Source organism: Pleurodeles waltl, chromosome 5, assembly GCF_031143425.1.
Source record: "Pleurodeles waltl isolate 20211129_DDA chromosome 5, aPleWal1.hap1.20221129, whole genome shotgun sequence".
Taxonomy (NCBI): domain Eukaryota; kingdom Metazoa; phylum Chordata; class Amphibia; order Caudata; family Salamandridae; genus Pleurodeles; species Pleurodeles waltl.
This window is the reverse complement of record NC_090444.1, coordinates 1,060,692,670-1,060,718,510: the sequence shown is the minus strand read 5'-3', so window position 1 is coordinate 1,060,718,510 and position 25,841 is coordinate 1,060,692,670. Positions and strand designations below refer to the sequence as shown.

The 25,841-nt window shown below is 42.9% G+C and overlaps 1 protein-coding gene across 1 annotated transcript in view; it reads left to right on the top strand.

The window, feature by feature from the left end:
• The window catches only part of KATNA1 (katanin catalytic subunit A1), a 158,462-nt gene extending 133,543 nt beyond the window's left edge, over positions 1-24,919 (top strand). The window contains exons 10-11 of the mRNA XM_069235280.1: positions 10,384-10,510; positions 23,305-24,919. Coding sequence (XP_069091381.1) covers positions 10,384-10,510; positions 23,305-23,503 — 326 coding nt within the window. The 3' untranslated portion in view covers positions 23,504-24,919. The remainder of the gene's footprint in view (positions 1-10,383; positions 10,511-23,304) is intronic.
• The last annotated feature ends 922 nt before the right edge of the window (positions 24,920-25,841 follow it).

The window sequence follows — 25,841 nt, the reverse complement described above, 5'->3', positions numbered from 1 at the left end:
CTGTGGGATTTTTTTTCTAACTTTTAATTTGATACTAAACTTGACAGATTTAGCTCTTTTTCTAGTGGAAATGAGACTTCATAAATTTTATAATGGAGAAAAATGACTTCGGCTGGTTTTCCCACATCCGGACTTATAAAACATCTTTTATAAATACCCTGATTATATTTACACTGCACCCAACCCTTGGGGCACTTAGGGCCAACCTTCAAGATGACTTGTATGTAAGAATAAGGTAGTTTAAGACTTTGGAAGTACTTTTAATTCCAAAGTCTAATTAGGGGTTGACTTTAACTTATAAGCAGCTAGCAAGGCAGGCCTGCATTTAAAATGACACAGGGCACCACAGCAGTGCCCCTGTGGGTGCACTAACTATACTGGGGTCCCTAAACCTACATGCCCTATACTAGGGATTTATAGGTAGGTTGTCTGAGCCAATTATAATTATGCCTAATTTGCCTATTGCATTTTAATCACAGCACAGGCCCTGGGACGTGTTAGCAGTGCCCAGGGCACCATCAGTCAGAAAAAATGGGGACCGAAAGTGAGGGGGCTTCTGTAATCAGCCCAGTTTTATCACAAGCAGGATTTGAGTCTGGACATGAGGGACGCTTTTCTGGCTTCTTTCAGCTGAGTGTGGTTCCTGATGTCCAGATTTGTAGGTGCCTCTGCAGGGCGTGTCACAGCTGATTCTCTGTCTTCTTTCTAGTTGTTTTCAATAGTGTTAAGACTCTCTTAGGTGGTCTTTTGTACCAGCAAATTTAATTGCAGGTTCTTGTAGGTCTTTAAGAGGCCAGAGTGTTGGGACAGTTGATGACCTATGCCTTCACTCTGCATGGCCCATAGGTTCTAGCCACTACCCATCATGCCGGAAGGGGATTGTGTTTCTGCCATCAGTTCTCTTCACTCTTGTGACCTTTTTGTTTTTTACTATGTATATTTCTGTTCTTTACTAGTATTGTAATTGTACATCATTCAAACCATTCTGTTATTTTTTTGCCCCTGATACCAGTGTTACATCAAACAAAGAGTACATGGGTACAACCTGTTATAAGGTCAGTGATATGTCAGTTGCATGCCTCTAAGTCGCCCCATTAGAGATCGTTTAGGATGAGCTCCCTCGTATCTTTCTACATATAGTCTGAGTCATATCCATAACCCAGCCAATGCTTGGGAATCTTTTAGCAATACGTGCACAGCTGCTCGGTCTTGTGTCTCAACTAACATCCCACTTACATACTTTTAAATGCGGTTTCCTAATCCCTTTGTTTTTCATTTAACCCCCTGGGTGCCCGGTACGAGCTGGTCCCGACCTCAGCCACGCTTCCCGTGTGCTGGGGATGAGACCCACTCGTCCTGCATCCAACCCAAACCTTCTTTGGTCTTTAAAAAAAAAAAAATCTGCCCACTAGACAACCAGGGATTTTTTTTTCTTCAGTTTCACGCAAGGGGAGCAATCCCCTAGGCAAGGGTCGCTCCCCTGGGGGACAAATTTATTTAAGGCCATTTCTGCTCCCCTTGGGGACAGATCGGCCTATTTCTATTGGGCTGTTCTGTCCCCAGAGGGGGCAGAAACCACTTAGGCACCAGGGATTTGTGTGTGTGTGTGTGTGTGTGTGTGTGTGTGTTGTTTGGGGGGGCAGCCCCATGGGCAAGGGTTGCTCCCCATAGGGGCTCATTACTATTGGCAATTTCTGCCCCCCTGGGGGGGTAGATCAGCGTATTTTTGTAAGGCCCATCTGCCCCCAAGGGGGACAGAAATCCCACCAGAGCCCAGGGAAGATTAAAAAAAGAGGGTCGGCTTATGGCCATACGCCCACCCCAAATAACTTGGACAAAGTTGTTCTGCCCACCAGTAGGCAGATGGGGCAATTACCCCTGATCCACTCCCCCTTGGAGGGCAGAAAGCTTACTAGATGCTAGGGAATTAAAAAAAATTGTTGGGTGGTGGCTACCAACCAATAGGGGCACGGTTATGCCCCACCCCAACTGGAGGGGGGTAAGTCTTTCAGCTTACACACTTACACACACACACACACACACATCTGAAAACGAAACATCTGGATGAGTCCAGGCTGGTGTGATTCACATGCACCCCGCACCATTTTCTTACCCACAATGCCCTGAAAACCTCCAACTTTGGCTGAAATCGCACATTTTCCCCACATTTTTGTTATGGAACCCTCCGGAATCTGCGGGGATTCACAACATTTCTACCACACAGCATTGTCACATCTATGCCAATAAAAATTCTGCCCCACTTGTCAGCCTAAAAACGTTGTTTTCTTTTCAAACTGCTCTTTTGGACCCGCTTTGGTTCCCCCCGCATTTTCAACATGTTTTTGGTTTTTCCCTGTCACAGGCACTTGTCTCACGAACACAAGTGAGGTATCATTTTTACCGGGAGTCCGAGGGGAATGGGGGGTGGTAGGAAATTAGTGCTGGTGCTGTGATCCCACACAAAATGTGGGAAAATGTGATTTTATTTATTTAGTTAAATTTGAGGTTTGCTAAGTATTCTGGGTAAGAAAACACTGGGGGATCCATGCAAGTCACACCTCCCTGGACTCCCTCAGGTGTCTAGTTTTCAGAAATGTTTAGGTTTGGTAGGATTCCCTAAAGGGCTGCTGAACCCAGGAGCAAAAACGCAGGTGCACCCCGTGCCCCAATGTGATGTATCCATGTTGAGTTTCCTGTCGCAGGCATTAGGCCTACCCACGCAAGTGAGATACTGTTTTAATCGGGAGACTTGGGGAAACACAGAATAGAAGAACAAGTGTTATTGCCCCTTGTCTTTCTCTACTTTTTCTCCTTCCAAATGTAAGACAGTGTGTTAAAAAAAAAAAAAAAAAAAAAAAAAAGAAAAATGTCTATTTGAGAAATGCTTGTAATTCACATGCTAGTATGGGGACCCCGGAATGCATAGATGTGCAAATAATCACTGCTTCTCAACACCTTATCTTGTGCCCATTTTGGAAATACAAAGGTTTCCTTGATACCTATTTTTCACTCTTTATATTTCACCAAATGAATTGCTATATATCCGGTAAACAATGAAAACCCATTGCAACGTGCAGCTCGATTATTGGCTCTGGGTACCTAAGGTTCTTGATGAACCTACAAGCCCTACATATCCCCGCAACCAGTAGAGTCCAGCAGACCTAATGGTATTTAGCTTTTGAAAATCTGACATCGCAGGAAAAAGTTAGAGTAAAACGACTAGAAAAATACGTTTTTTTTTTTTTTACCTCAATTTCAATATTTTTCTATTTCGGCTGTTATTTTTTGTAGGAAAACCTTGTAGGATCTACACAAATGGCCCCTTGCTGAATTCTGAATTTTGTCTACTTCTCAAAAATGTTTGTGTCCGGGATCCAGCACAGGTGTCACACCCATTTCTGTCACTAACTGGAAGGAGGCCTAAAGCACAATAAATAGTAAAAATGGGGGTATGTCCCATTAAAACGTCAAATTGTGTTGAAAAATGTGGTTTTCTTATTCAAGTCTGCCTGTTCCTGAAAGCTGGGAAGATGGTGATTTTAATTCCCGTAGACAGAGCCATTTGTCCATGTCTTTTGCTCAACTGAGTGGTTCGTTGTGATCAGATAGTCTCTAAGCGGCTGCCAGATATCTTTGGGTTTGGAAAAGATCAGCTGTACGGAAGCTTCAAGTTCGGAGTTCAGATCACAGTATAACATGTTCCGTAATGAAGCATCTGTAGTAGGTAGCACGCCACTGCCCCAGTAGAGCGCTACTTGTTGCGTGGCCAAAAGCAGTGCAATAGCGGCAAAATGCTGTAATCCAAGGGGTAATGGCTTGCCATAGCCCAGCAAGGCCATCAGTGGATCTGTATATATTGATTGTGTGAGCATAAACAGGATAACAGATCTCCTTCTAGTATGTTTTGATCTTCTCGCAAATCTGTCAGGTGGGCAAAGTCCACCTGTTCTGCTCTACACCTGGGGCAATCATTGGGCCTATTTGCGTCAAGTTTAGCTAGTGCTTTAGGGGTGGTGTATGCCCTGTGTAGAAATTTGTAATGCAAAATCTTGTGATGATTGTGGTTCTATACAAGTTTGGTCTGAGAGCAACAGTAATACAGCGTTTTATCTGGGTTGGGATGTCCCAGATCCTGTTTACAAGCTGCGTTTGAGGGTTCTTTATCAACCGGGTGCATTTGTGCCGCAGTGCGATAGAGCTCAAATATAAGATGGCAGCTATCTGTGATTGCTGATGTGAGTGGGAGGAAATCTGGAGGTTCTTCGGGGTAAGTTGGTAATCTGTCACGGAGTGCACTATGTATGCGGTGGAATATAAATCCATCTATAGGAGTTGAGGGTCTCTCCCACCACAGCAGAAGTATGTTTGCGCACACCATTGACAAACAGGTCACTGACTTCATGTAGTTTATATGCAACAAGGGAGCGCTGCACTAGATGTTCCTGAGTGAGCGAAAGCCAAGGGTTGCTTGTAAGGGTAAGTGTGGAGAGTATAGGATTTGGTCACCCAGGTAGCATAAAAGTTTGGACCAGGCCCGCAGGTGGTAGATAAGTTTTGTATTGCATTGGGGTTCTGGGGAAGACCATGTGGCAACAGTGAGGAGAGAGGGGAGTCTGGTACCTGAGCCTTCTCAGGTTTAAGGTAAGGAATCCTAGAGTCAGGATGATATCTGTAGTATGCAAAATGTGATTGAGCCACTAAGTAATACAACTGTAGTTCTAGGGCTCCAAGCCCCACATGATCATAGGGAAGTGTAAGCATATGGCAGTGAATGCTGGGGGAGAGAGGGAGGGTATTTGGGGGTAGGGAGTGTTCAACCCGTATCAGTCGCTTGAGTTATCCTCTCATAAGAAATAATTTGTTAAGGCAAAAGGTATATTCAAAATCAGATAAAGAAAAGGGGGAAGGACCACCATTTTAATGATGGCCACGTGCCCTGCAATCGTAATTGCCAATTTGATCCAACGATTTCTTTGGGTTGTGAGTTTATTTATAGTTCGGCCATAGTTTTGTTGTATAACCTCCTCTTTGTCCCTGTGAAGGCATATGCCCAGGTACCTGGTACTGTCTGAACACAATTGTAGGGGTAATTCAAAAGTGCAGGACGTCATAGCATCAGCAAGAGGAAATAGCTCAGATTTATTCCATTTGACAGACCGAAAAAGGTTCAGTAGCATATCACCTCTTGTATGAGGGGAAAGATTAGTGTGGGGGTCGCAGACAAATAGCAACATAACATCAGTGACAGAGATACCAATAACATGCCCCTGGGGAAGCCAAGACCTCTCTCCAGATGTCTCTCCTGCAAGTGTCTGACCCAGGGGTCCATGCCAAGGATGTATAGTAGGGGGGTAGAGAGGGCAAACCTGTCGGGTGCCACTCATCAAGGGGAAGGGTTCCGTAATTGTACCATTTACTTGAAGGTGGGCCGTCAGATCCTTATATAGCAACATAATGAGTTGCTTAAAGCCATGCAGATTTTCTAATTTAGCCTGAATGGCAGCAAGGAAAGGCCACTCAAAAGAATCAAGCATTTTTTTCAGCATCTAACATGACTGCTGCAGCAGGGATACAGAGGGAGATATGGTCAGTCACCGCAAAGAGCATACTGGGGTTGAGGTGGAGTGATCTGGGATGAACCCGGTTTGCATAAGAGATTACACGATCCATTAATAGAGAGAGGTATGTGACTATCACCTTGGCCAATATTTTATTGTTGTGAATCAATAGCGACAGGCCTGTACGAAGTGCGGTGCTGGAAGAGTTTGTTGGGTTTAAGGAGCAGGGTAATATTCTCTCCCATTGTAGAGGGAAAGATCCTGGCTCTAAGGATTCAGCATAAACCTCTAGCAAACGTGGGGCCAGAATTGCCTTTTAGGCTTTGTAAGAATTACTAGCGAAGCCATCCAGCCCTGGAGCCTTAGTGCTGCTAAGAGCGTTGATGGATTTTGCAATCTCCTCGCAGGTGATACGAGCTGCTACGAATTGTTGCTGACCTGGTTCGGTACAGACCATTGCTATTTGGGACTGGTAGTTAGCCAAGACCACCACATTGCCGCGCACATGGGACGTGTAGAGGTGTTTATAGTATGCAAGGTATTCATCCACAATAGCCATGCTGTCAGTGATGGCATGCTATTGGTCTGTTAGAGGTCGGTCACAAACTTTGCCTGGTATGGTGGTCTGAAGAGAGTAGCCAGGGTGCGGCCCAGCCTCTCACCTTCACTGTACCAACATACCCTAGTGTATTTGCCCATATAGGTGACCTCTCGCAGGGCAAGGCCCTGAAACTCCCACAGCAACTCGAATCTCATGAGCAGTGGGGCGGTATTGGGAGTGGAAGAGGCAAGTGGGTCAGTTTTGCCCAGTTGACTTTCAACTTTAGTCATGTCAAGACTAACACTGCACAGACCTCCAGCATGCTTGGCTTTGCAGGCACCTCTCATGTATGCATTGAAGGCCTCCCAGAGAGAGGAGTATGACAACACAGATCTAGTGTTTTTGGTAAAATATCCAAGTATAGCGTTGCAAACTTATATGTGGAACACTTCAAGGAGGGCATTTTCAGGAAACTGCCAGTGCCTGAAGAGGGTAGTGGAGCTGGGGACATTCAATGTGGCTGTGACTGGGGCATAATCAGAAAGTGTGCTTGGCAGGTGGGCAACCTCAGCCAACCATAGTAGCATTTCACATGAAACATACCAATAATCAAGGCAAGTCCAGACATTATGAGGAGTGGAGTAGAATGTATAGTCCCTATCTAGCGAGTGCTGAAAGCGCTACGCATCAGTTAGGTGGAAGGCATCAAGTAAGTCAGCGAGGGCTTGTAAGGAGCGTGGCTTATGGTGGAGCCAGTGGAGTCTAAGCTAGGGACATGTGCAATATTAAAAAATCTCGACCCTTCAGGACAAAATCAGCCATGTGGTGATGGATCAGAGCAGAGAGTTAGAAATGGAACTTGGGGTATCAGTATTCAGTGCATAAACATATACTAATTTCATAGCTTTGCCAGGAAGCTTCCCCTATACCAAAAGGTAGGGCCCTTTGGGGTTCCGAAACACACCTCTGCAAAACAAATTGTACATTATTGTGTATTAAGATAGACTCCACAGGAATATGAGCTGTAGTAGGAAAAGTGGCAATTAGCGCCCCATTGAGTGGCGTAAGTGCAGTTAGGATGCTGTGATAAGTGGGTCTCCTGTAGAAGAGCTCATTTGATTCCATCCCTGTGAAAGTATGGAAGTACCTGCTTCACTTTCCTTGGATTGTTAAGGCTTCTGATATTCCCCGTTAAGGAAGTGTAATGTTTGGTCCCTTGTTAGCATGTGACATTGAGTCTAAAGTACGTATGGGGCATGAAAGCAGGAGTGTCACCATGGAGTGTTAAGTGTAAGAATAGAAGTGTGGCTTTGACAAAACAGACTTACAAACATAGTATCCTTAACACCAACCGCAACACCTGATGAATCCCAAAAGTCTATAACTACAGTAAGAACATAACCATGGTGGTGTACACCTAGAGGAGGATGACAATGCCCGGGGGAGCAGTGCCCTATGTAGCAAAGTGAGTAAATGAACAGAGAACAACAAAGGTCCATCATTGGGTCATATATCGGCAAGACGGTGGATGCCGGACATAGGTAACAATAACAAAGAACCATGTCTGAGTCAATATGGTACTGAGGAGGGAATAAAGTAGTCAGTGAGCCAACATAGGATAATATGCATTAAAGCATTCGGTGTTAATCTTAGATAACAAACAAGAAAAAATAGAGAACACGTGCAAGGTTAGTAAATGAGAATGCAGAGCGCCCAAAGGTACAGGCATGGTCCGGTTTCAGGTTGTGAATCTGGGGCTGCAAAAGAGGTAGACCCAGCATGGCCCCATCAAGTTTGTGCGGCCTCCAAAAGTCAGTAAGCTTTGCTGGAGCATCAGACAGAGATAAATGCCATGTATTTCCACAGACACACGTGCTGGGTACAGCATGCCATATTTGATGCCTCGCTTCTCGAGTGTTCACTTCACATCAGCAAACTTGCGCCGTGTCTCCTGGACCAGTTGCGTGTAGTCAGGAAAAAGCAACAAAGTAGTGCTCTGGTACAGCAGTGGCCCCTTTTCTTGTGCGAGATGCACAGCCATGTCTCTGTCCCTGCAGTTGAGGAGTCTGGCAATCAGCTGTGGCGGGGACCTTGGTATGGGCTGAGGCCAAGTGATCTATGTGCCCTCTCAACCAGGAAAGTGTCAACAAATAAATCCATGCGACCAATGTTGGTGGACTAAGCTAGGCAAGTGATGCTCAAATCATTTTGACAAGACCTCACCTCCAGGTCCTCATTTTGCACAGTGGTCCTTTTGAGGAAACACTGTACACTTTTAAGGCATTTTAATGAATCTACGTTTCCATCCTCAGTCGCTGAGATTCTGTGTCCCACACCCCCTTACCCATCTCCATCAAGTCAGGTGGCATGGCGTTCACTCACTAATCGGTTCATCAGTGCGTCAAAGTGGGTATCTGTGTCCTTGAAGCTAGCTCTTAATTCAGCCATGATCGCATCAAAAGTGAGCTGCCGTTGCTTAGTCACAGCGGCCCGTTGCAAGCACATAGGCGCTGCATTCCTTGGTGTCAAAGAGGGGTGAGCGAAAAATGGGGGACAGTGTTCTGACTCAAACCTGCAGAGGAGGGACAAAATGGAGGGGGTGAGTTTGAAAAAGTAGTGGTTTATCTTGATATTGCAGCCCCCAAGGTGCAAACAGAAAGGCAGGGCCAGGTTGAGTCTCAGCAGTGTGCCAAAGCAAAGCGTGGTCAGTGGGTTCAGCAAGTAGATCAACACAGCCTGAGAAGTGTGCATGGGCCACATCCATCCTCAGGCATGAGTTATAAGTACAGCCAATGTGATCAGGGACAGCAGGCTTGAGAGGGCAGCAGGCATGGAGCGGGAAGTCACATTGAGCACAGGAGTGGGGAATCACTGAGCCACCCCAGGTGAAATGAAAGTGAGCCAATGGGGCCCACGCAGCAGCATGCATCCAGTTATTTGCCTCACATGTTGCAGCCGCACCCTCCGGCTCGCCTGCAGGCCCTGTCCCTGTGGGAGCCCCCGAAGGCTGTGGCGGCATGCACTGGCAGATGTAGGCAGCACAGCAGCCCCTTTCATGCAAGGGTGGCAAAATCAGGCACAGCCCTAATTGGGGTATGTCTTTCGCAGTGAACAGCGTAAAAGCCTGTGCATTTTAATATGTATTTAAGTCAAATCTAAGGATGAGATGGGTCTCACGTGCTTACAGCTGTAAAAAGTAGGTCATGGTGCTCCTGGAAGACCTGAAGATAAATATTGGTCTGTATATAGCAAATTATGAAAAGTTTATATTCCCACAGTTTTCTTTAAAAATCAGCTTCGTTGAAAAAAGCAAGAACTTGTTTGTCTTGAAGGATGCCTCAGCGAAATATATTACGATCTTGCTGGGAACCTCCTTAGCACCAAGAAATAGTCAACATCAAGGATACTTCATAATCTGGTGTCTTAAAGACAACAGTCTGCCTGTCTGAATCTATTCACCGCCAACGTTGGCTATAATATGATTCTCTATCAGAAAGCTAACTTGTTAGGTTGAGAAATAGCTTGTAGAAGTGTCAATGGCCTGTTACTGATCTAACGTCAAGGAATCAGTGGCCCAATATTTCATATACTGTGGGCCTAACAAAGGAAAAAGAGTCCTTGGATCATTTATCTGAAGTAAGTAAAAGAAACAGCAAGTGTTCTCATAGAGTACAATTGAAAAGTTGGATCATGTACAGCATCTATCGTTGGGAAACATGGAAGGATGACAACAAAATGTGAATGGTCATTGTTATTGAAGAACAATCAGTTAAAGACCCTCTAAGAGCACTAGTCAAGTGATATTCATTACTTATCATAAACAAAATAGTGATTAACTACCTAGTTCTTGGTGAGAAGTTACATGATGCAATGAAATGAAGTGGTACTTCATCAGCTCCTGAATCAAACAACTCTGAGAACCCTAGTTTTTTCCCTGCTTTATCTGCCTTTTTGTTCTATACTATCAACTCTCGATGTGGCCCTCTGTGATTTTATAAGACTTATCCTTTTCTAGTTTATATTAGTTGTCCTTGTACCAAAGCGTTTTTTGCCACTATTGACATATGGCGAGTTTATCTGCAGTGAAGTTACTGTTGTGCCTTTTTCTAAAGGGGATGGGGGACCATGTTAAGTTTGGATCGATTATAAATGTGATTCTATTTTTCTGATTTAAAAAAAAAACAGATCTTTAATACAAATAATTAAGATATGCCCATACCTAATACATCAGTAACGTTTACTGAATGATAAAATTGAAGCTTTTTTTTTTTTATATATTTTCAGCAAAAGGTAGGGAAGAACTTCTGAGAATAAGTCTAAGAGAGCTGGAGCTAGCTGATGGTGTTGACCTTGAATTCATAGCAGAAAACATGCAAGGATATTCTGGTGCAGATATTACAAACGTATGCAGGTATGTCTTTAGTACTTTGTGTGCACTAGATTGTATTTTATAGTATTTAAAACAAACTATACAGTTTATATACTTGCTCTTAGGCTGGGGATTCACTTGTAATGCAGTTAATTTATTTTTACCCTGTCTTGCATAGAGATTCTTAACATCCTGTGAAGCACTGTAAAACTACTTGGCAGTCATCTTTTTAGTATTAAAGTAGGTCTACAGTTCTATCATGTAGCTAATAGGCAGTGTCAGTCTGTTTCCAAAATCCCATTGCATGTCTTTCCCACAGAGCCAAAGTGACTGTGCACTTCTTCCAGTAATTTGGACCTTTACTGTGTCACCAGTTTAAGGACTTCTTGATAATCTGATAATCCAAAAGCACATATGGCACATGTGCAAAGTGTTCCCCATCTGATTAATTTAATCTTGATTGGCATCGGCTGCTGGCATCTCTTGTGCTCTACAATAGTTTCCAATTTACTTTACTTTTTAGTCAATAGTGCCTTGGGTGGTGATACATTTTTCTGAACTCATTTTGCAGACAACTATCATGATCTTACAGTGTCATGCGACTGCCACAGCTTTCCTGAATTTTGTTTGATAGTGTAATTTTCCAATTGATTGATAACTTGTTGAGCCAAAGCTTCAAATTTCAAAGTTAGCTGAAGTAAGGATTGATTATTATTCAACTGATTGCTTCTCTGAAAGCTTATTAATCAGTGTGGGCAAATGCAGTGCTTTATCCTGCTATGCAGTGGATGGGTTCAGTATGGCCTATGATGGTGCTAGCCCCTCCACCCACAGTGCCACCACACTGAACTGCGGCTGCAGATTGTTTTTTTCCTTCATTTAGTTCAGCAGCGTATGCACCTTATGGAGCAAATATAAGGATCCACACTTTTTTTTGGACCTGGGTTCATGCTGCAGTTGGTCATTTTGGACTTCAAAACACAGTGATTTATTTTGCACTGTAGAATTTAGCCTAAGTTGTGACAACTGGGTTTTTGGCTTTCTCCCATCTTAAAGTTAGACATGGAAATCCTGCAGTTTCAGCTTTTGCCAGATGTGTTCTATCTGGAACCCATGGGTTGATCAGCACAAGATGTGTAATTCTTGTTTCCCACCGACTGACTGCTACTTCTGGTCTCATGTTTGCTTATAATTCTTGGCCAAAAACTCAACAGGTAAGAGCAAAAAAAATGACAGGTCTTTCACAGAATGGTGTCTAGAGTGGAGTTGCAGTTTTATATCTAAAGCTGCACAGGATGTTCCAGTTCTGTTCCAAAGCTGGTACTTCAGACTTGTAGTTGTCAGCATGTCTTTCACTGGAGCAGCCTAAAAGTGCCCTGAAAGGCAATATCCTCACTGGTCCGGATGTCATTCACCCATCTAAATTGATAGTCCAACCGGGCACTTCTGGGCCTGTCCTTTTCTGTTGGGTCACCGCAAGAGTTTTGACTTCTGTTGCTGAACCCTTTTCTGTTGCCATTAGAACTCTGTGGTCGTGCACTATTTTGAAGATGGTAAAATTGGCTTGCAACCAATTGGCACTCTTAATTTGATTATAAGACCCTGGTAAATGGTACTAGATGTCCCCAAGGCCTGTAAAGTAAATGTTACTAATGGCCCTGCAGCACTCCGTGCCCCACCACTTAAGTAGTATTTTTTTTTCATAACTGCACTATAGGGGGGAAGTGGCAGGCCTGAGACATGATTGTAAACTCCCATTTTGGCCTTACAAAACAAACCTTTTGCCAGGCCTAAACCTTCCTGTTTAATACATATGTCACCCCTAAGTTAATCCTCAAATTGCCTACAGGGTAGATTGCACTGTAAAAAAGTAGATCATATGTGTTTTTAAGTTTTACATGTCTTGGTAGTAAAACACATTTGTTTTTCACTACTGTCAGGCCTATCTCTCAGGGGAACATTGGGTTACCTTCTTATGTTTAATTAGTGATAACGTTTGATTGGGAACTGGTAGAGATGTCATGTTTCATATCAAAAGAATTGTAATTTAAAATTCTCTTTAATGATATTGTCAGTTTTTTGAGTCACAATTAGGAAAATGCCATTTCAAAAACTTGCCATTTTCTTTTCCTAACCATCTGTGCCTTCGCTAGGGTCTTGAGTTACATGACTGTGAATAGCCTTGCTGTTGGGGGTTTAAATTTTGCTTCCAAACAGTAACACAAAGGGGCTTGGGTGTGGACAGAATGCGTGGACGACTGGGGAGGGGCTATACCCAATCTTACTTAGTCGTCAAAGGGCTTTGCCGTCTAAACACACACGAGCCTGCCTTTTGTCACCCAGAGACTGCGTAGAGCCTTCACAAGTGAAAGGGAAAAACATTCCTGAACGGAGGCAAGGATGGGGCACACATGCACCAGGGATAAATATTGGACCTCCAGACCTTGTCAGAACATTCCTGGACCTGTGGAAGCTACAGAAGGACTGTCTTGCTGCTTGAAGGACTGCCTTGCTGACTGAGAAGGAATAATGTACCTGGTTACCTTCATCCTAGGCTTCCAAGATTGGCTTCAACGGCTAGTGGGCTGACATTCTGTGAGCTAAAGGCACACAACAAGCTTCAAAGGCCTCTCTGGAACTGGAACTTCCCAACACATGCTGCTGGCCTGTGCTGGTGTGAGTCCTGTACCCCAAGCGGTGCCTCTCTCCCCTCCCCAGGTCCATGACTCTTGACTGACATCAGTGGAAGCTGTTACTGAAAGAAATTTGAAAATTGGGAAGTTTGGTCTCTGCACAAATGTGCTTATTTGCATCAAGACTCTGCTGCCCATTACATCTGCTGACGCAAAGCTGCAGTTAAAGTGGCTCTTCAAGCCAACACCCACTGTCAGTGGTGACCAGCAATGTGAGACATGCACCTAGCACTAAAACAGCAACAATCCGTGTCGGCCTGCCAACGAGAAACTACAGCAATGACCATCCAATGCAAACAGAACCCTGGACTTAAGAAGGTAACTCTTCAGCACGACTAACCGGGTCCCCGGATGCAACCCATGCTCCATCATGGTCAGCCTGAACTAGTGACTTTACCTGGTTTTGCACAACCAGATAAACAAGAGTGCCTTTTGGCAGCATACTTACCATGAACTCATTAAACATCTATATTCCTGCTTCTACTACTTGGATTTTTGCTGTTTTGGTGTCAAATAATGTATCAACATTTACTCTGTTTTTCTAAATTGGGTTGGGATTTTTGTTGTGTTTTCCTTTTGTTACTGTTGTGGGCTTCCATAATGCCCTTGTACTTGAGTGCAGCAAGACAAATCACAATATGATCTGGACTACACCCTGTTTCAACTGCCTGACAGGTGTTTCTCGAGGCCCATGGTCAAGGGCAGGAGGGGAAGACGGAAAGGAGACTACCAACAGTCTCTTGGGATTATGTAGAAAAGTGCTACGCATGAGACAAATTGCACTGCTACTGATACTTTAGATCCTTCGATATTTCCTGTACCTGTTACAGGCACCAAATCATGTGCAGTAGTGCCAGATATCCTGGACAGCTGAGGTTTCTTGGGCTACAAAGAGAGTATAGAGCAGGATAGACTGAAATCATCTAGAAAAGGCTTTCAAGGTCTCAATACTAGTCAAGATAGGGTGTATGGGTTAGTCTTCCTCTTTTTTGACCCTTGTTGGTTCCATTAATAAAAATATTTTTAAATGGCAGGTAGGCTGAACAGGCTGACCTCTTCCAGCCATGAGTTTGAGCTAAATAAGATTCACATCAACAGCTTTGATGTGCACCCCAGCTTACAGGCACTGAAGCTTCAAACTTTTAAGCTGTGCCTGGTTCTTTCGGAAAAGTCACTTTCAAATGAAATTATGAAAACTGAACTTTCTTCAGTTAGATTTATCTACTGAGAATAATTATTTCTGAAAATGTAATAAATGTGAACAATGCAGTGTGATATCACTCTTGATTTTCGAGTGTTGTAATTTGCTGTGCCCCATGTTAAGGGACATATTTGACATAAATACAGTGTGACTTATTTGCGTGCAATAACAACTTTGTCATGCTCAATTAAATGGAGTTCACTTTTCAAGATGCAGTTATGAGGTTTTTAAAATAAATGTTTTGTGAACTGTTTCAAAACAAAGACTTTTGCCATGAATTTGTTATTTAATAGAAAAGATTATCATAAGGCAGTTGTGGCTGGTGGCTTTTATAAGCAGTAGGGCGTGACGGCTTGCTCTGAATTACGCTGAGGCTCAATTGAGGGGTGGGGGGGGCTCAGGTTCTGCATTTCAGGAAAAAATTGGAAAAAAGAGGGCAAATGATTCCGTTTACAGCATTTCTGCTAAATGACTTCATTTATTATGTATTCCTTTTTTGCGATTTTCTTTCCATTATGTCTTACCTGTAACATGAAATCACTGAATTAGTTTGCTGTAAATAAATGCATAATTGTTTACACAGGTTTTACCAAAAGTCTTGTTCACCGACACAGAATCTGCTGTTAGTGAACATATGTTTTTCATTGGTGGAAATATTTGCCATTATATTTATTTTACAATTTTAAAACGCGCAGACTCAACCCAAAGGTATTGGAGCTCTTTGCGTGAGGACCAGTACATTACACCAGGTCTCGTTCATTATTTTAGGCACCTGGAGATTAAGTGATTTGTCCAGAATTACATGCTGTCAAGTTGTTTCTCAAATATTCCATACCAAAGAGAATGTTCGTTTTTTTTTTTTTTTTTTTTTAATTTTTTTTTTTTATTAAATAATTTCCAATTTGGGGCTGGTGCACTTTTGCCACATTGGTTATTTGCAGGACAGACTGCTTTGTTTAGAAATTTTTTATTTTCTGTGACATGCTGCAGCCCAAGAGAGCAGCAATTAATTCCAACTGCGTTAGACAAATTCATTACTGCTACTGCGAGAACCTGGGTGCGAATAGGTCTCGGAAGTGTTCTGCAAGGTATCAAAATGGAAGTAAAAATAAAATGTTTGAGTGCCGAGTTCCCCCTACAAGGATATAAACATTTTACACACTGGTTGCTCTCCAATCTGCAAACTTAGTGGATTCCAATCAATAATAAATTATGCTCAAATCATATATATGTCTGATGAAAATTATCAGCCAAACATTTCTACTTTGAAATGTAATGCCAATCACCAGGGCGTGAAAGCATGCACAATGTGCTGGAGGGGACACGAAAAAGCCAACTGCCCTGCCCTCTTTAATCTCTCGTTATATTCACGGTATGCGCCTGACTCCGTAACAAAAACATGGCAGTCATTGTAAGGCTTAAAAATAAAGCCATATGGTGATTGGCCATGTAGTACTCCCACCCTCGTGCTGCATTCTGAGCACAGATGAGAGGAGACAGGGAAGCCTAAACTACTGTAAACACAACCAAACTGTGTAATGCTCTCATGCTGTTTTTAGTTGTAAAGGGCATGAGACCAATGCAGTGATTTGTGATTTGTCTGAGCAGGTGAACCTAGCGCTCCAAAGGAGACTGGGATAGCTGTGCTGTTTCCCCTGGCTCCTTTACAGCCTGGGTTCTAGATGCATAAAGTGTGCATGTCAGAGAAAGATACCTGTTCAACCTGGCATGCGCACACAACTTAAATGCCTTCAGTCTGCCAGTCACAGGATTGGCCACGCCCTGCCCTAATTCCTACCTTCAAAGCAACACAACCCTGTGTTACGTAAATGTCATTTTTAATATATGGCAATGCATGTGTCGCTATTTTTGGGGGGGATGCAGGGTGTGCAACGCCCCTTGCCTTAAAGAAGGAACCGCCACTATCATGATGTTGGTATTCAGTAGTAAGTTCATGTTGCTACATAGCATCTTAACATACGTTACTTGTACATGTAAGACATAAGGTTACCAAGATGTCAAAATAGTGAATAAATGAATAGGAATAAGGAAATTAAATAAAACTATACAGATCTAAAATATATATATTCACCATACAAAGTGCTAACTATTCAAGTCATCCATTCAAACATAGGGGCCCAAGTACCTTTCCTGATGGTCTTTCCTATTGGCCATTTCTAGACCACGTGTTCAGAAAGTTGACTCCAACAAGAACAAACAGAGAGGGCAGAGTAGGACATGGCCCTTCTTAGGGGATTTCCCTGAAACCTTTTTTCTTTTTCTCTCAGTTTTTGCTGACTATCTGTGCGTGGCCATAGGACTCTGGGCACTTTCCTACTATACCGCAGAGGGAAAGTGTGTGCGCCCTTCCTGCTCATGTCACGAAGAGGCTCTTATGTGATTGGTTGAGGTGCCATACCCAGGAGTGTCCTGTAAAAAGGTGCCACACATTTCCGGGGTGGGTACCACCCTGGCCACTAGTGGGATGTTGTACTAAGTTTGCCACCCACCAGAGTAGTCTGACCAACATGTAATAGGCCTGATAGTGCAGGCCTGTGGTGGCTCAGGTTCACCTATGCTTAGGGTGGCATTTTTCCCATTGGGGCCAGCCCTGAGTAGGACTTCTGCTACCCCAGTACTCCCTGGAGGATGGACTAGGTGGGAGGTAGAAGGCAGAGCAGATAAGATTGTAAATCATTGAATTCCCAAAGACAAACCTATTGGTAAAGGTGGTTTTGTCATTAATACCTTGGAAATGCCACTTATAGAAATTGGGCATTCCCATGTTCTAAAATGCCTTTTGTGTGCCTTTTTCAATTCAAGCTTCATTTCACTGGGTGCTGGCGGAAAACACACATGTGCATTCCACAGCGACGGCTATAAAACCTGGACAGCCAAAACAATAGACCTCTGCCATTTGAGAGCCTGGCTGGATAGATTGGAGGGTGAGGTTTTGACACTTGGCCCCTCAGAGCCAGATCATGGCCCCACTAAAGATGAGGATCTACATTCCAGGGTCCCATGAGCAGACAGGACTGAAATCGAAGTTCGGGTTGGTTCAAAGGACTTCCCTTTGAACTACAGCTGTCTCCCCTAAAAGGCCCATTTCATATAACTAGGGGGAATCACATTTCAGCAATTTAGAGATACACTTCTAGGAGTGCAGGCCAGAGTTCCCATACTATGTGGTGCACTCTGCCAGAGGAATCTGTTCTGCACAGTAGTATTTACTGTCCCGGGAAGGGATTGCACACCCTTCCTGCAGCGTGGTTGGCATGGGCACACTGCTTGCTGCAGTGTGACACTCTGAAGTGTGCTCTCCAAGGGCTTCTTGGCTTCCCCCTGTTCTGCATGGCGATCTGAAGGACATTAATGACCTCCTGTTAGGGACCTACACGGTCTACGATGTCGTCTGGAGAGCGTTGACCTCCTACACGTCTACTTAGTCTGCTGGATTCCACAGTGTAAGCGTTGAACTAAGCATGGGACCTGGAGACCGGATTTGCCTGACGCGGGAGCTGCCAAGTACAGCCCAGATTCAACGTTAGGCCATGTCAGTTATAAACGTTTAGTTGGTAGTGAACAGATTACTGGCTGCGGGACATCATGTGGCCCTCTGTTGTCGAGTGTGCCTCATATCTTTTGTGAGACAAGCAACTGCATGCTCATTGTTAGCAGTGTCCGTGTCACAGGTTGCGACACTCAGAGGTGGGGGTGAAGTGCCACATTCTACTTTGTGCGATACCGCTCTACTGGTGTATTCGTGTGTGTGAACCGGATTTGTCTGGTGCGACTCAGGGCATTGTGCATCAAACGTTCCTCATTCCAGCGAGGCACGCTAGTGGTAACTTCCTGCGTGTAAGCAGAATTGTCTGCTGCAACTCAAGTTATTGAGCACCAGATGTTTGGCCTCATCCAAGGGAGGCCCTGCATGGAGCACTTTGCATCTGTGTTCGGAAGTGTCTGGTGCGATTCAGGTCATCTCAAACCAGACCTTGTGCCCATACCAGGAGAGCACGGACCTCGGTAAACTCTTTGTGTGCAATCAGGATGCCTGGGGCGGTTTAAGTCACCGCGCCCCAGACTTGGTGCCTCCTGTCCTGGGAGGTGCCGAAATGCTAACCATCTTGTAAAGTGAAGTGTTGGCCGCCACTGTGAACAGTGTCCTAAGGCTACACTCTCTCCCTGTGCATTGTAGACCAGGCCCATGCCAGAAGGCCGATGTGGAGACCCCTGAGTGAACATCCCGAATGGGCACCAAACCCCCATTTGCTGACTGTTACCTGATCTGCCATTCTCTCCTTCCCACATATCTTTGCCCTGAGATCTTGACTATGTGTAACCACTGTCCACAAGTGGCCTAGTATCAAGTGAAAAGTTGTCATTTCTAACTCAGACTGGGTGCGATTTGGTTGGAGTGTGGAGGGAGGTTTGGGTCGAAGAGGGGTCTGCAAGCTTATTTACACCTCTCCTGCCAGTTGTCAGGGCGCTGCATTAGAGTGCTAGAAGCGAGTGTAGGCAAGCGTGGCTGACATCTGTGCCACTGCGTAGCGGTGCAGAGTGAGCGTGTGGAAGTGAGTGTCTGGGCTTGATTTCACTGCGCAGCAGCATTACCATGCATGTTGTTTACTACTGTGGTTGACATTGACATTTACTGGTGCGGCCTAAGAGCTATTTCAAAAGTGCTATAGTCTCTGTATGTATACATTGCTGCTATCGTTGGGAACCCGGATGCATCCTACAGCAGTTTTACATTGAATTGAGGTGGGTCTTGTGATACCAAAGTGTTAGTACCTTGTGTAGGTGCGGAGAGGAAAAGTATTACTTTTCTCACATGTACGTACTGCTGAGTTTTACTAACACTGTTGGGCCTCGTCCTATTAGTGGTATTTCTGAATGTGATTTATGCCCTGATGATGTTCATGTGGTATTAATTCATGCGTTTATTGAATACAAACTTTTCTTACATCTCGTGTGAAGTGTTGTTTGTGCTGCTCAGTGTACTTATTGTGTGGTTGTGCTGTGCCAGTGCTTTACACATTGCCTCTGTGATGAGCGTGACTGCTCTGTGCCAAGCTACCCAAGGGTTAAGCGCAGGTTATACAGTTAGTGCAATCACCCACCCCTGACGGAAGTGGTTGGTTCTGCCTGGCTAGGGCATTGCCTCAGCCAACCAGAACATGCCGCCTCCGAAAGGAAGGGATTAGGATCCAACCATTATCTTGCAATACAAAGTATTGCTGAGAATATTTTATAAAATACTGGCAGGTACATCCACTGAAATATCATTAACTGCAGTGTAGCTATATTTGTATTGTTTTCAATGTCTTTAGATACTGGTGTTCAAAAATTGCCTTCACCACTACAAAGCACAAAAATGACGTGTCCACCATACGTTCCCTTCATCGAAATCATGCTAAGTCATTGCCACAGCCTCACTTGTGCAATCTGTTTGGTAGTTCAATATAAATCCTTTAACTGTATAGCAATGTACTTTTTAATCTAGAGATGTTTGTACATTGGTTATTGAGCCTGACTGATTCCTCAATGTTTGGTATATAAATTGCTTTAGACATTTTGCTAGACCATTTTTGTGCCAAAATGGGTTTGTCATCTGCTTGCTTTAAGGTAAAAAATCTATATGATTTCTCAGCCATTCCCTTGGTTACTAAAGAGCAGTTCTATACACTGCATCTTGGACCGCTTTATCAGCAATATTATTATCCAGAAAATAATGCATCTGTATGTTTTTAAATACACCTGAAATGTGTATATAATACAAGGCAATTGATTAGGTGAATGGCTGGTATTGATACTCCTGAAAGAGCTGTCCGGCAGTGTCGAGGCATGATTCATTCCATTTGCCAGAGGGCTGAATAAAAGAGAAAGGAGGAAAGTCTGGTTTATTTCAGAGAAGTTTAGTGTGTTATTGGTGGGATAGCTATTTTGCTTTTATAGTTTATACATATACTCACAAACACTAACCACATCTTAAAATGCGTCCAAAAACCCAGTTGGTGATTCCAGCTCAGGACAGAAAATTGGCTTAAACCTGATTGCTTTATTTAATTTACTTATGAATCCTTAGTAAAATGGTATAACCTACGACCATGGCCTGTAAATTAAATGCTACACTGATTGTGCCACTCACTCAAGTAACCCTTCAAGCATGTCTCACGGCCCACTATTGCAGAGTCCGTATGTGCAACTTGTATTTTATACTGACATGTCGACCTGTCCAAATAAACCTTTTGCTAGGCCCAAACATTCCTTTTTAATATAAGTAAGTCACCAACAGGGTAGGCCCTGAACATCCTAGAGGGCAGGGTGCAGTGTATTTAAAAAGTCAGACGTGTACTTTTAAGTTTTATATTTCCTGGTAGTGAAAAACTTCTAAATTTGTTATTCACCACTGCGAGGCCCACCTCTACCATATCAAAACATTGGGTTACCATATTATATTTTAATATCTGCTAACTTTTTTGATCGGGAACAGGTAAAAAAGTGATGTTTGGCATCTGAGGAGTTTGAATTTAAAATCCTCCTTGATGGCAAAGTCTAATTTTTTTTGGGTCAAAATTTCAAAAATGGCACTTTCAGAAAGTTGGCATTTTCCTGTCCAAACTATTTGTTACCTGCATTCTGTTCCTAGGTCACATGACATGTAGTTGGTCTATGTGTATTACTCCTAGACAGTATCTGAGTGCCGGTAGGATGGGCTATCACTGACTTGATAGGGTGTGGCAATGTCAGCTACCACACTTGCACTTCAAAGGCACTGACTCAGCTTGCACATAAAATACTTTACACTAGCCTAATGTGACCCCAGACAGGCTGTACCAGGGTAGGGAGGTAGAACATTCCAGACATCTTTTTGAAAAACTCAAAAAAACTTTTTCCAATTCAAAGAATGCACCAGGTATGAATGTTAGACCCTCATACCCAACTCTTCAGGTCACTTCTGGACCTATGGAATTTGCCAGGAAGGTCTACCCTGCTGTGAATGCTGCTCTGCTGCACAAAGGACTCTTTTGCAGCTGAAAGTTACCCTGCTTAATCCAGCCTGCCTATGTGGACCCAGGACTCCAGGAAATCTCCAATGCAGCTCGGTACTATCACTGGCCCAACTTAATGGATCTTGTCTGTGGTGCTGGCACATTGCAGCACAAGTCCTCGCAAAGCCCCTGCGGTTTCCTTGACACCCGTGCAGCTCAACATTTGCGCAGCACAACACATTCTGGTGCAAGTCCAAAGAATCTACTGTTAGGTGGGCTAAGCTTTGTTGTGCTCACTCTAGCTAAGTCAAGAGAATTGGCACCCAGGAGGTATTGTTTTAGTTCTACTCCTTGCACTGCTGGTGCTATTATACATGTAGTTTTCTAACTGCTTGTAACAGAGCAATGTTTATGGTGTCTACATGGGCACTTCCATTTTATTTCTCTGAGCATTACTGTAGGATACTTCACTCAGGAAAACGATTAACGTTTTGACCAGGAATTTGTTCTCAGCTTGACTGTGTGCTACTCAGTTAACATTGTTACACAATGCATTAAGTCCATAAAGCATCTACTCTGTAAAACACACTACATTTACACCTGCCTTTGACACTGTAGAGCACTTAACCCTTTTTTGGCTTGATTGGTGCTATAGATATCACACACACATCTTCTAATATTTTAGTCCTTAAGCTCTGTCTCCAATAACCAACACAACCACAATACTCCAGCCCCCTTCCCCCCCACCCCGTCCAGCAGTTAGGATGCTGCTGGTAGAATGTGGAAAGCATAGATCATTGAAGGGGCTGGATAGTGAGTGCATTATAGTTAAGGGTGTCAAGTATTCCAAAAGAGTTGGATTTTTTTTTTTTTTTTTAATTTAAACGTCATCTAAGAAGTCATTTTGTTCCTACCACGAAGTGTTGTCATCCCTGACCTACATCACCTTGTGGGAGGCAGCATAAGAACTAAGAGCATTAGTCATCACGTGGGGAGAGCCCATTGAACTTCATAATTGCTTTTTTAATATGATCTCCCTGCGTTCTGGATTACCACTGACCCTCATCAGACCGACTAATTGTAGTCTCCATGAACTATGCATGGGCCATCATCCAAGTAGCGTTTGGAGGCTGAACTGGAAATTCTTTCAGTATTTGGTTACACATTTGTTTTCTACTACCTAAGTTGAGATTCTCTTTCCCAGGACCTCCGGAATTAAAGCAAAGTTCCTTTGAACACTGACTTAAAAATGCAATGGTCCAGACAGCCTTTCTGAACCAGAACACAAGTAACCCAGGCCCAGTTTCACCCTAGTTAGGCCTCATCTGCCAGGTATAGCTTAAGCCTAGAGGTGGGTCCCTTGCACACTCACTGGAAGCAAGCAATACCTGGCTGATGACCCCTAACTATGGCGAAACTGCTCCTGAGTTTCTTTTGTTCTGGTTCAGGGAGAACCTGTCCAGCTACTTCAGGCTGGAATTTTTTCATTAGATCAGAGTAAAGAATGATTTGCATATGTCTTGGTCCAAACTGAGGTGGCATGGTGTGCAAATGTAACCATAGACACTGATGCAGCTTGAGTATTTACCAGTGGCTGAGATTAATTCAAGCATTCCACCAATCACTTTTTTTTTTATACGTTACTATCTATGGAATCCTACATACTTATTGGAAGCTGTGCTAACACTACCTGTTAGCAGATCTTGATGGTTAGAAGTTGTTAATTTGTAGGTTTCATTGAGATAATATTGGGTGTGTTTGTGTAGACATGCCTGTATAAGTTAGGAATAAAACTTGCAATTTGGCTAACATAATGCTCAGGCATACCAAGTGTTATAATGAAATGTTTACACAAAAAATACATTATTGCACATTAGATTCCCCCTTAAAGGAAAAAATGTGTACCTATAAGAACGGTTTGATTATTTTTTTTATCTTTCAATTTAGGGATGCATCTTTGATGGCAATGCGGCGACGTATTGAAGGTTTAACACCGGAAGAAATTCGAAATCTTTCAAGAGATGACATGCGCATGCCTACAACCATGGACGACTTTGAAGTGGCTTTAAGAAAAGTTTCTAAATCTGTATCTGCCCTAGATATTGAGAAGTATGAAAGATGGATTGATGAATTTGGATCATTTTAGATGATTTGTTCAAGCATATCAAGACCTTAATCCGGAACACCCATCTTGAGTCTTAACATGTTTCACATGTCATGAATAGAACAGATACAGAGCACCATGTGCCTTATTTTTTTACCTCTTTCTAATTACGTTCATGAAGGTAGATTTTTATACTTTGGAAATCCATTCCTGCTTACCCTTGAAATCTGCAGCTAAGAATAAGATTTATTCACATATTGGTTTGGATTTTATGTAGCAATCTGCTTAATATCTGCAAGGGACATTTTGCTTCAGTGTTTTAAGATACTGCCAAGTACACTATTTATTCATGTTATCGACCTTGACAACTTGAGGTATTTTTAAAGCAGCTCCTTTATTAAAAGTATCATCCTTTTTTTCAGAATAAATGAAAGGTGCTTTTGGTTTTGTAAAACTAGGAATTGTAGTATTCGGACAACTGACGTACAATTTAGTGGTATCATCTTAAGAAATAAATGGCCCTTTTTGTTATATAGTTCAGGGTGGTGGTTGTTATGCCAGACTTTCTTCCCAGTGCTGGTCAAAAACTGTTACTGTGGGTATCATGAAAGCACTGGAATGTTCCTTTTAAAAGGAAGCCAAATGTGCCAAAAAGAATGACTGAAAAGTTTCAGTTTCAAAGTATGGTCTCCATATATTAAAAACATGTTGCTTTAATAATAATTTTGGAGGGCTAGAAAACCTCACATAAAACTTCCCAGAGATGTTTAGAATTATTTTAGTTCCTTCTCTCCTGCTGAGAAGAAATACTGGTACAAAATTGTTTATGAACACTACCTGTAAAGGACCATGCAAGCTGCTTAAATGGCTCATGTCCAGTCTGTAAGATGTCTTAGTATAGGGGAGGCCCTCTCCCCCCATTATGTGCATCAAGGCAAGACAGCAGTAGACAGGGGAGTTAGTAAGTATGGAAGCTATCCTCACCTACGTTTACTGCTGTTGTCGTCGGAGTTGGTTTTCCATTCAGCCTGGTATCCTTCAGTATGGTAACAGTTGAATTAGAAGAAGACTTGCAGAGTTCACGCTTTAAGAAAGCCATGGATGCCCTGTTCACTGCCAGTTTTGAGTTTAGTTCCTCCTCACAAAAACTGGCACAGTGTGTGTGTGTATATATATATATATATATATATATATATATATATATATATATATATATATATATATATTTTAATCTATCCATGAAATGGCAGAGATTTTTTTTTTTGTAGTTCTCTAGATTTCATGTCTTTTAAAACAATTTCAAACCAACACTGATTGAAAGCATCACTTGATATACTGAAATTGTTTCCTTGTTTTGTCTGACCATAATTTTTTTTTTTATGTACAATAAGTGATATTTTTTGTTGGAGTGTACATTTTTCTAAAGTAACTGGTTGATTAAATTATATTTTCCTGCTTTTCCTTCTTTTCATTGTGTTTCTTAAAGGAAATCTGATCAAGCTTACAGCATGACACTGTCTAGGATAGTACAATGTTTGCAGCATGAATCTTTTCAAATTTACATGATGTGCATTATTATTTTGCCATGTAGTGGCTGGACTCTAAAAGTGGGCATCCACCAGTAGCTAGGCCCACCTATCTTCTGTGACTTCAGAGCACCCCTGAAACCCTCTCGCGTAGACGCCATCTGAAGTTTCTTTTTCCACCGCTAAGTTCGGAAGTAAGGTCCACAGCTCTGGGTCAAGAAACCCAGTGTTTTTGATGAAATTGCAGAAATTCCAGTATAGCACAGAAATTACCATATTAATCAACAAGCAAAAACTCTGGAGGGGGGAAATAGTTATGAGAACAAAACAAACTCATAAAACCACTTTCTTTTTTTTTTCTTCTGTTTTTTGAGGTCAGAGAGTTGTGCTAGTGGTGAATCTCCAGTAAGGCCTCGGAGAGTGGTAAAATACCCCTCTTTAGATTTTGTGCCGAAAACCCCTACATGATCATGCAGAAAGACCAATACAAGGCGTGCTATTTGTACCTACACGAGATGGAGGGGTGCCAAGTGTAAATTTCTCCCTTATCTTAACAGTTACATGAAGGAGCTAAAGGTTCGCACATAATGCCACAACACAATCGAACAGACTTAAGCCTTTTGGACTTTCCAGCAACAAAGAAATCGCCAAAGAGAGAGATTTCCCATGGACATCAGGGTTGGATGTCAAAGAATCAACGCACACAGTTACAGCTGAGGGCACACGAAGGAGCAAATACCTTACCAAAAAAACACCCCTGCAAGACCAAAGCAGTACTTAATTGAGACCTTTGGCATCAAATTCACTGAAAAGCACTTTGACGCTGAAACAAAAGGTAGTTGAAAACAGCATCT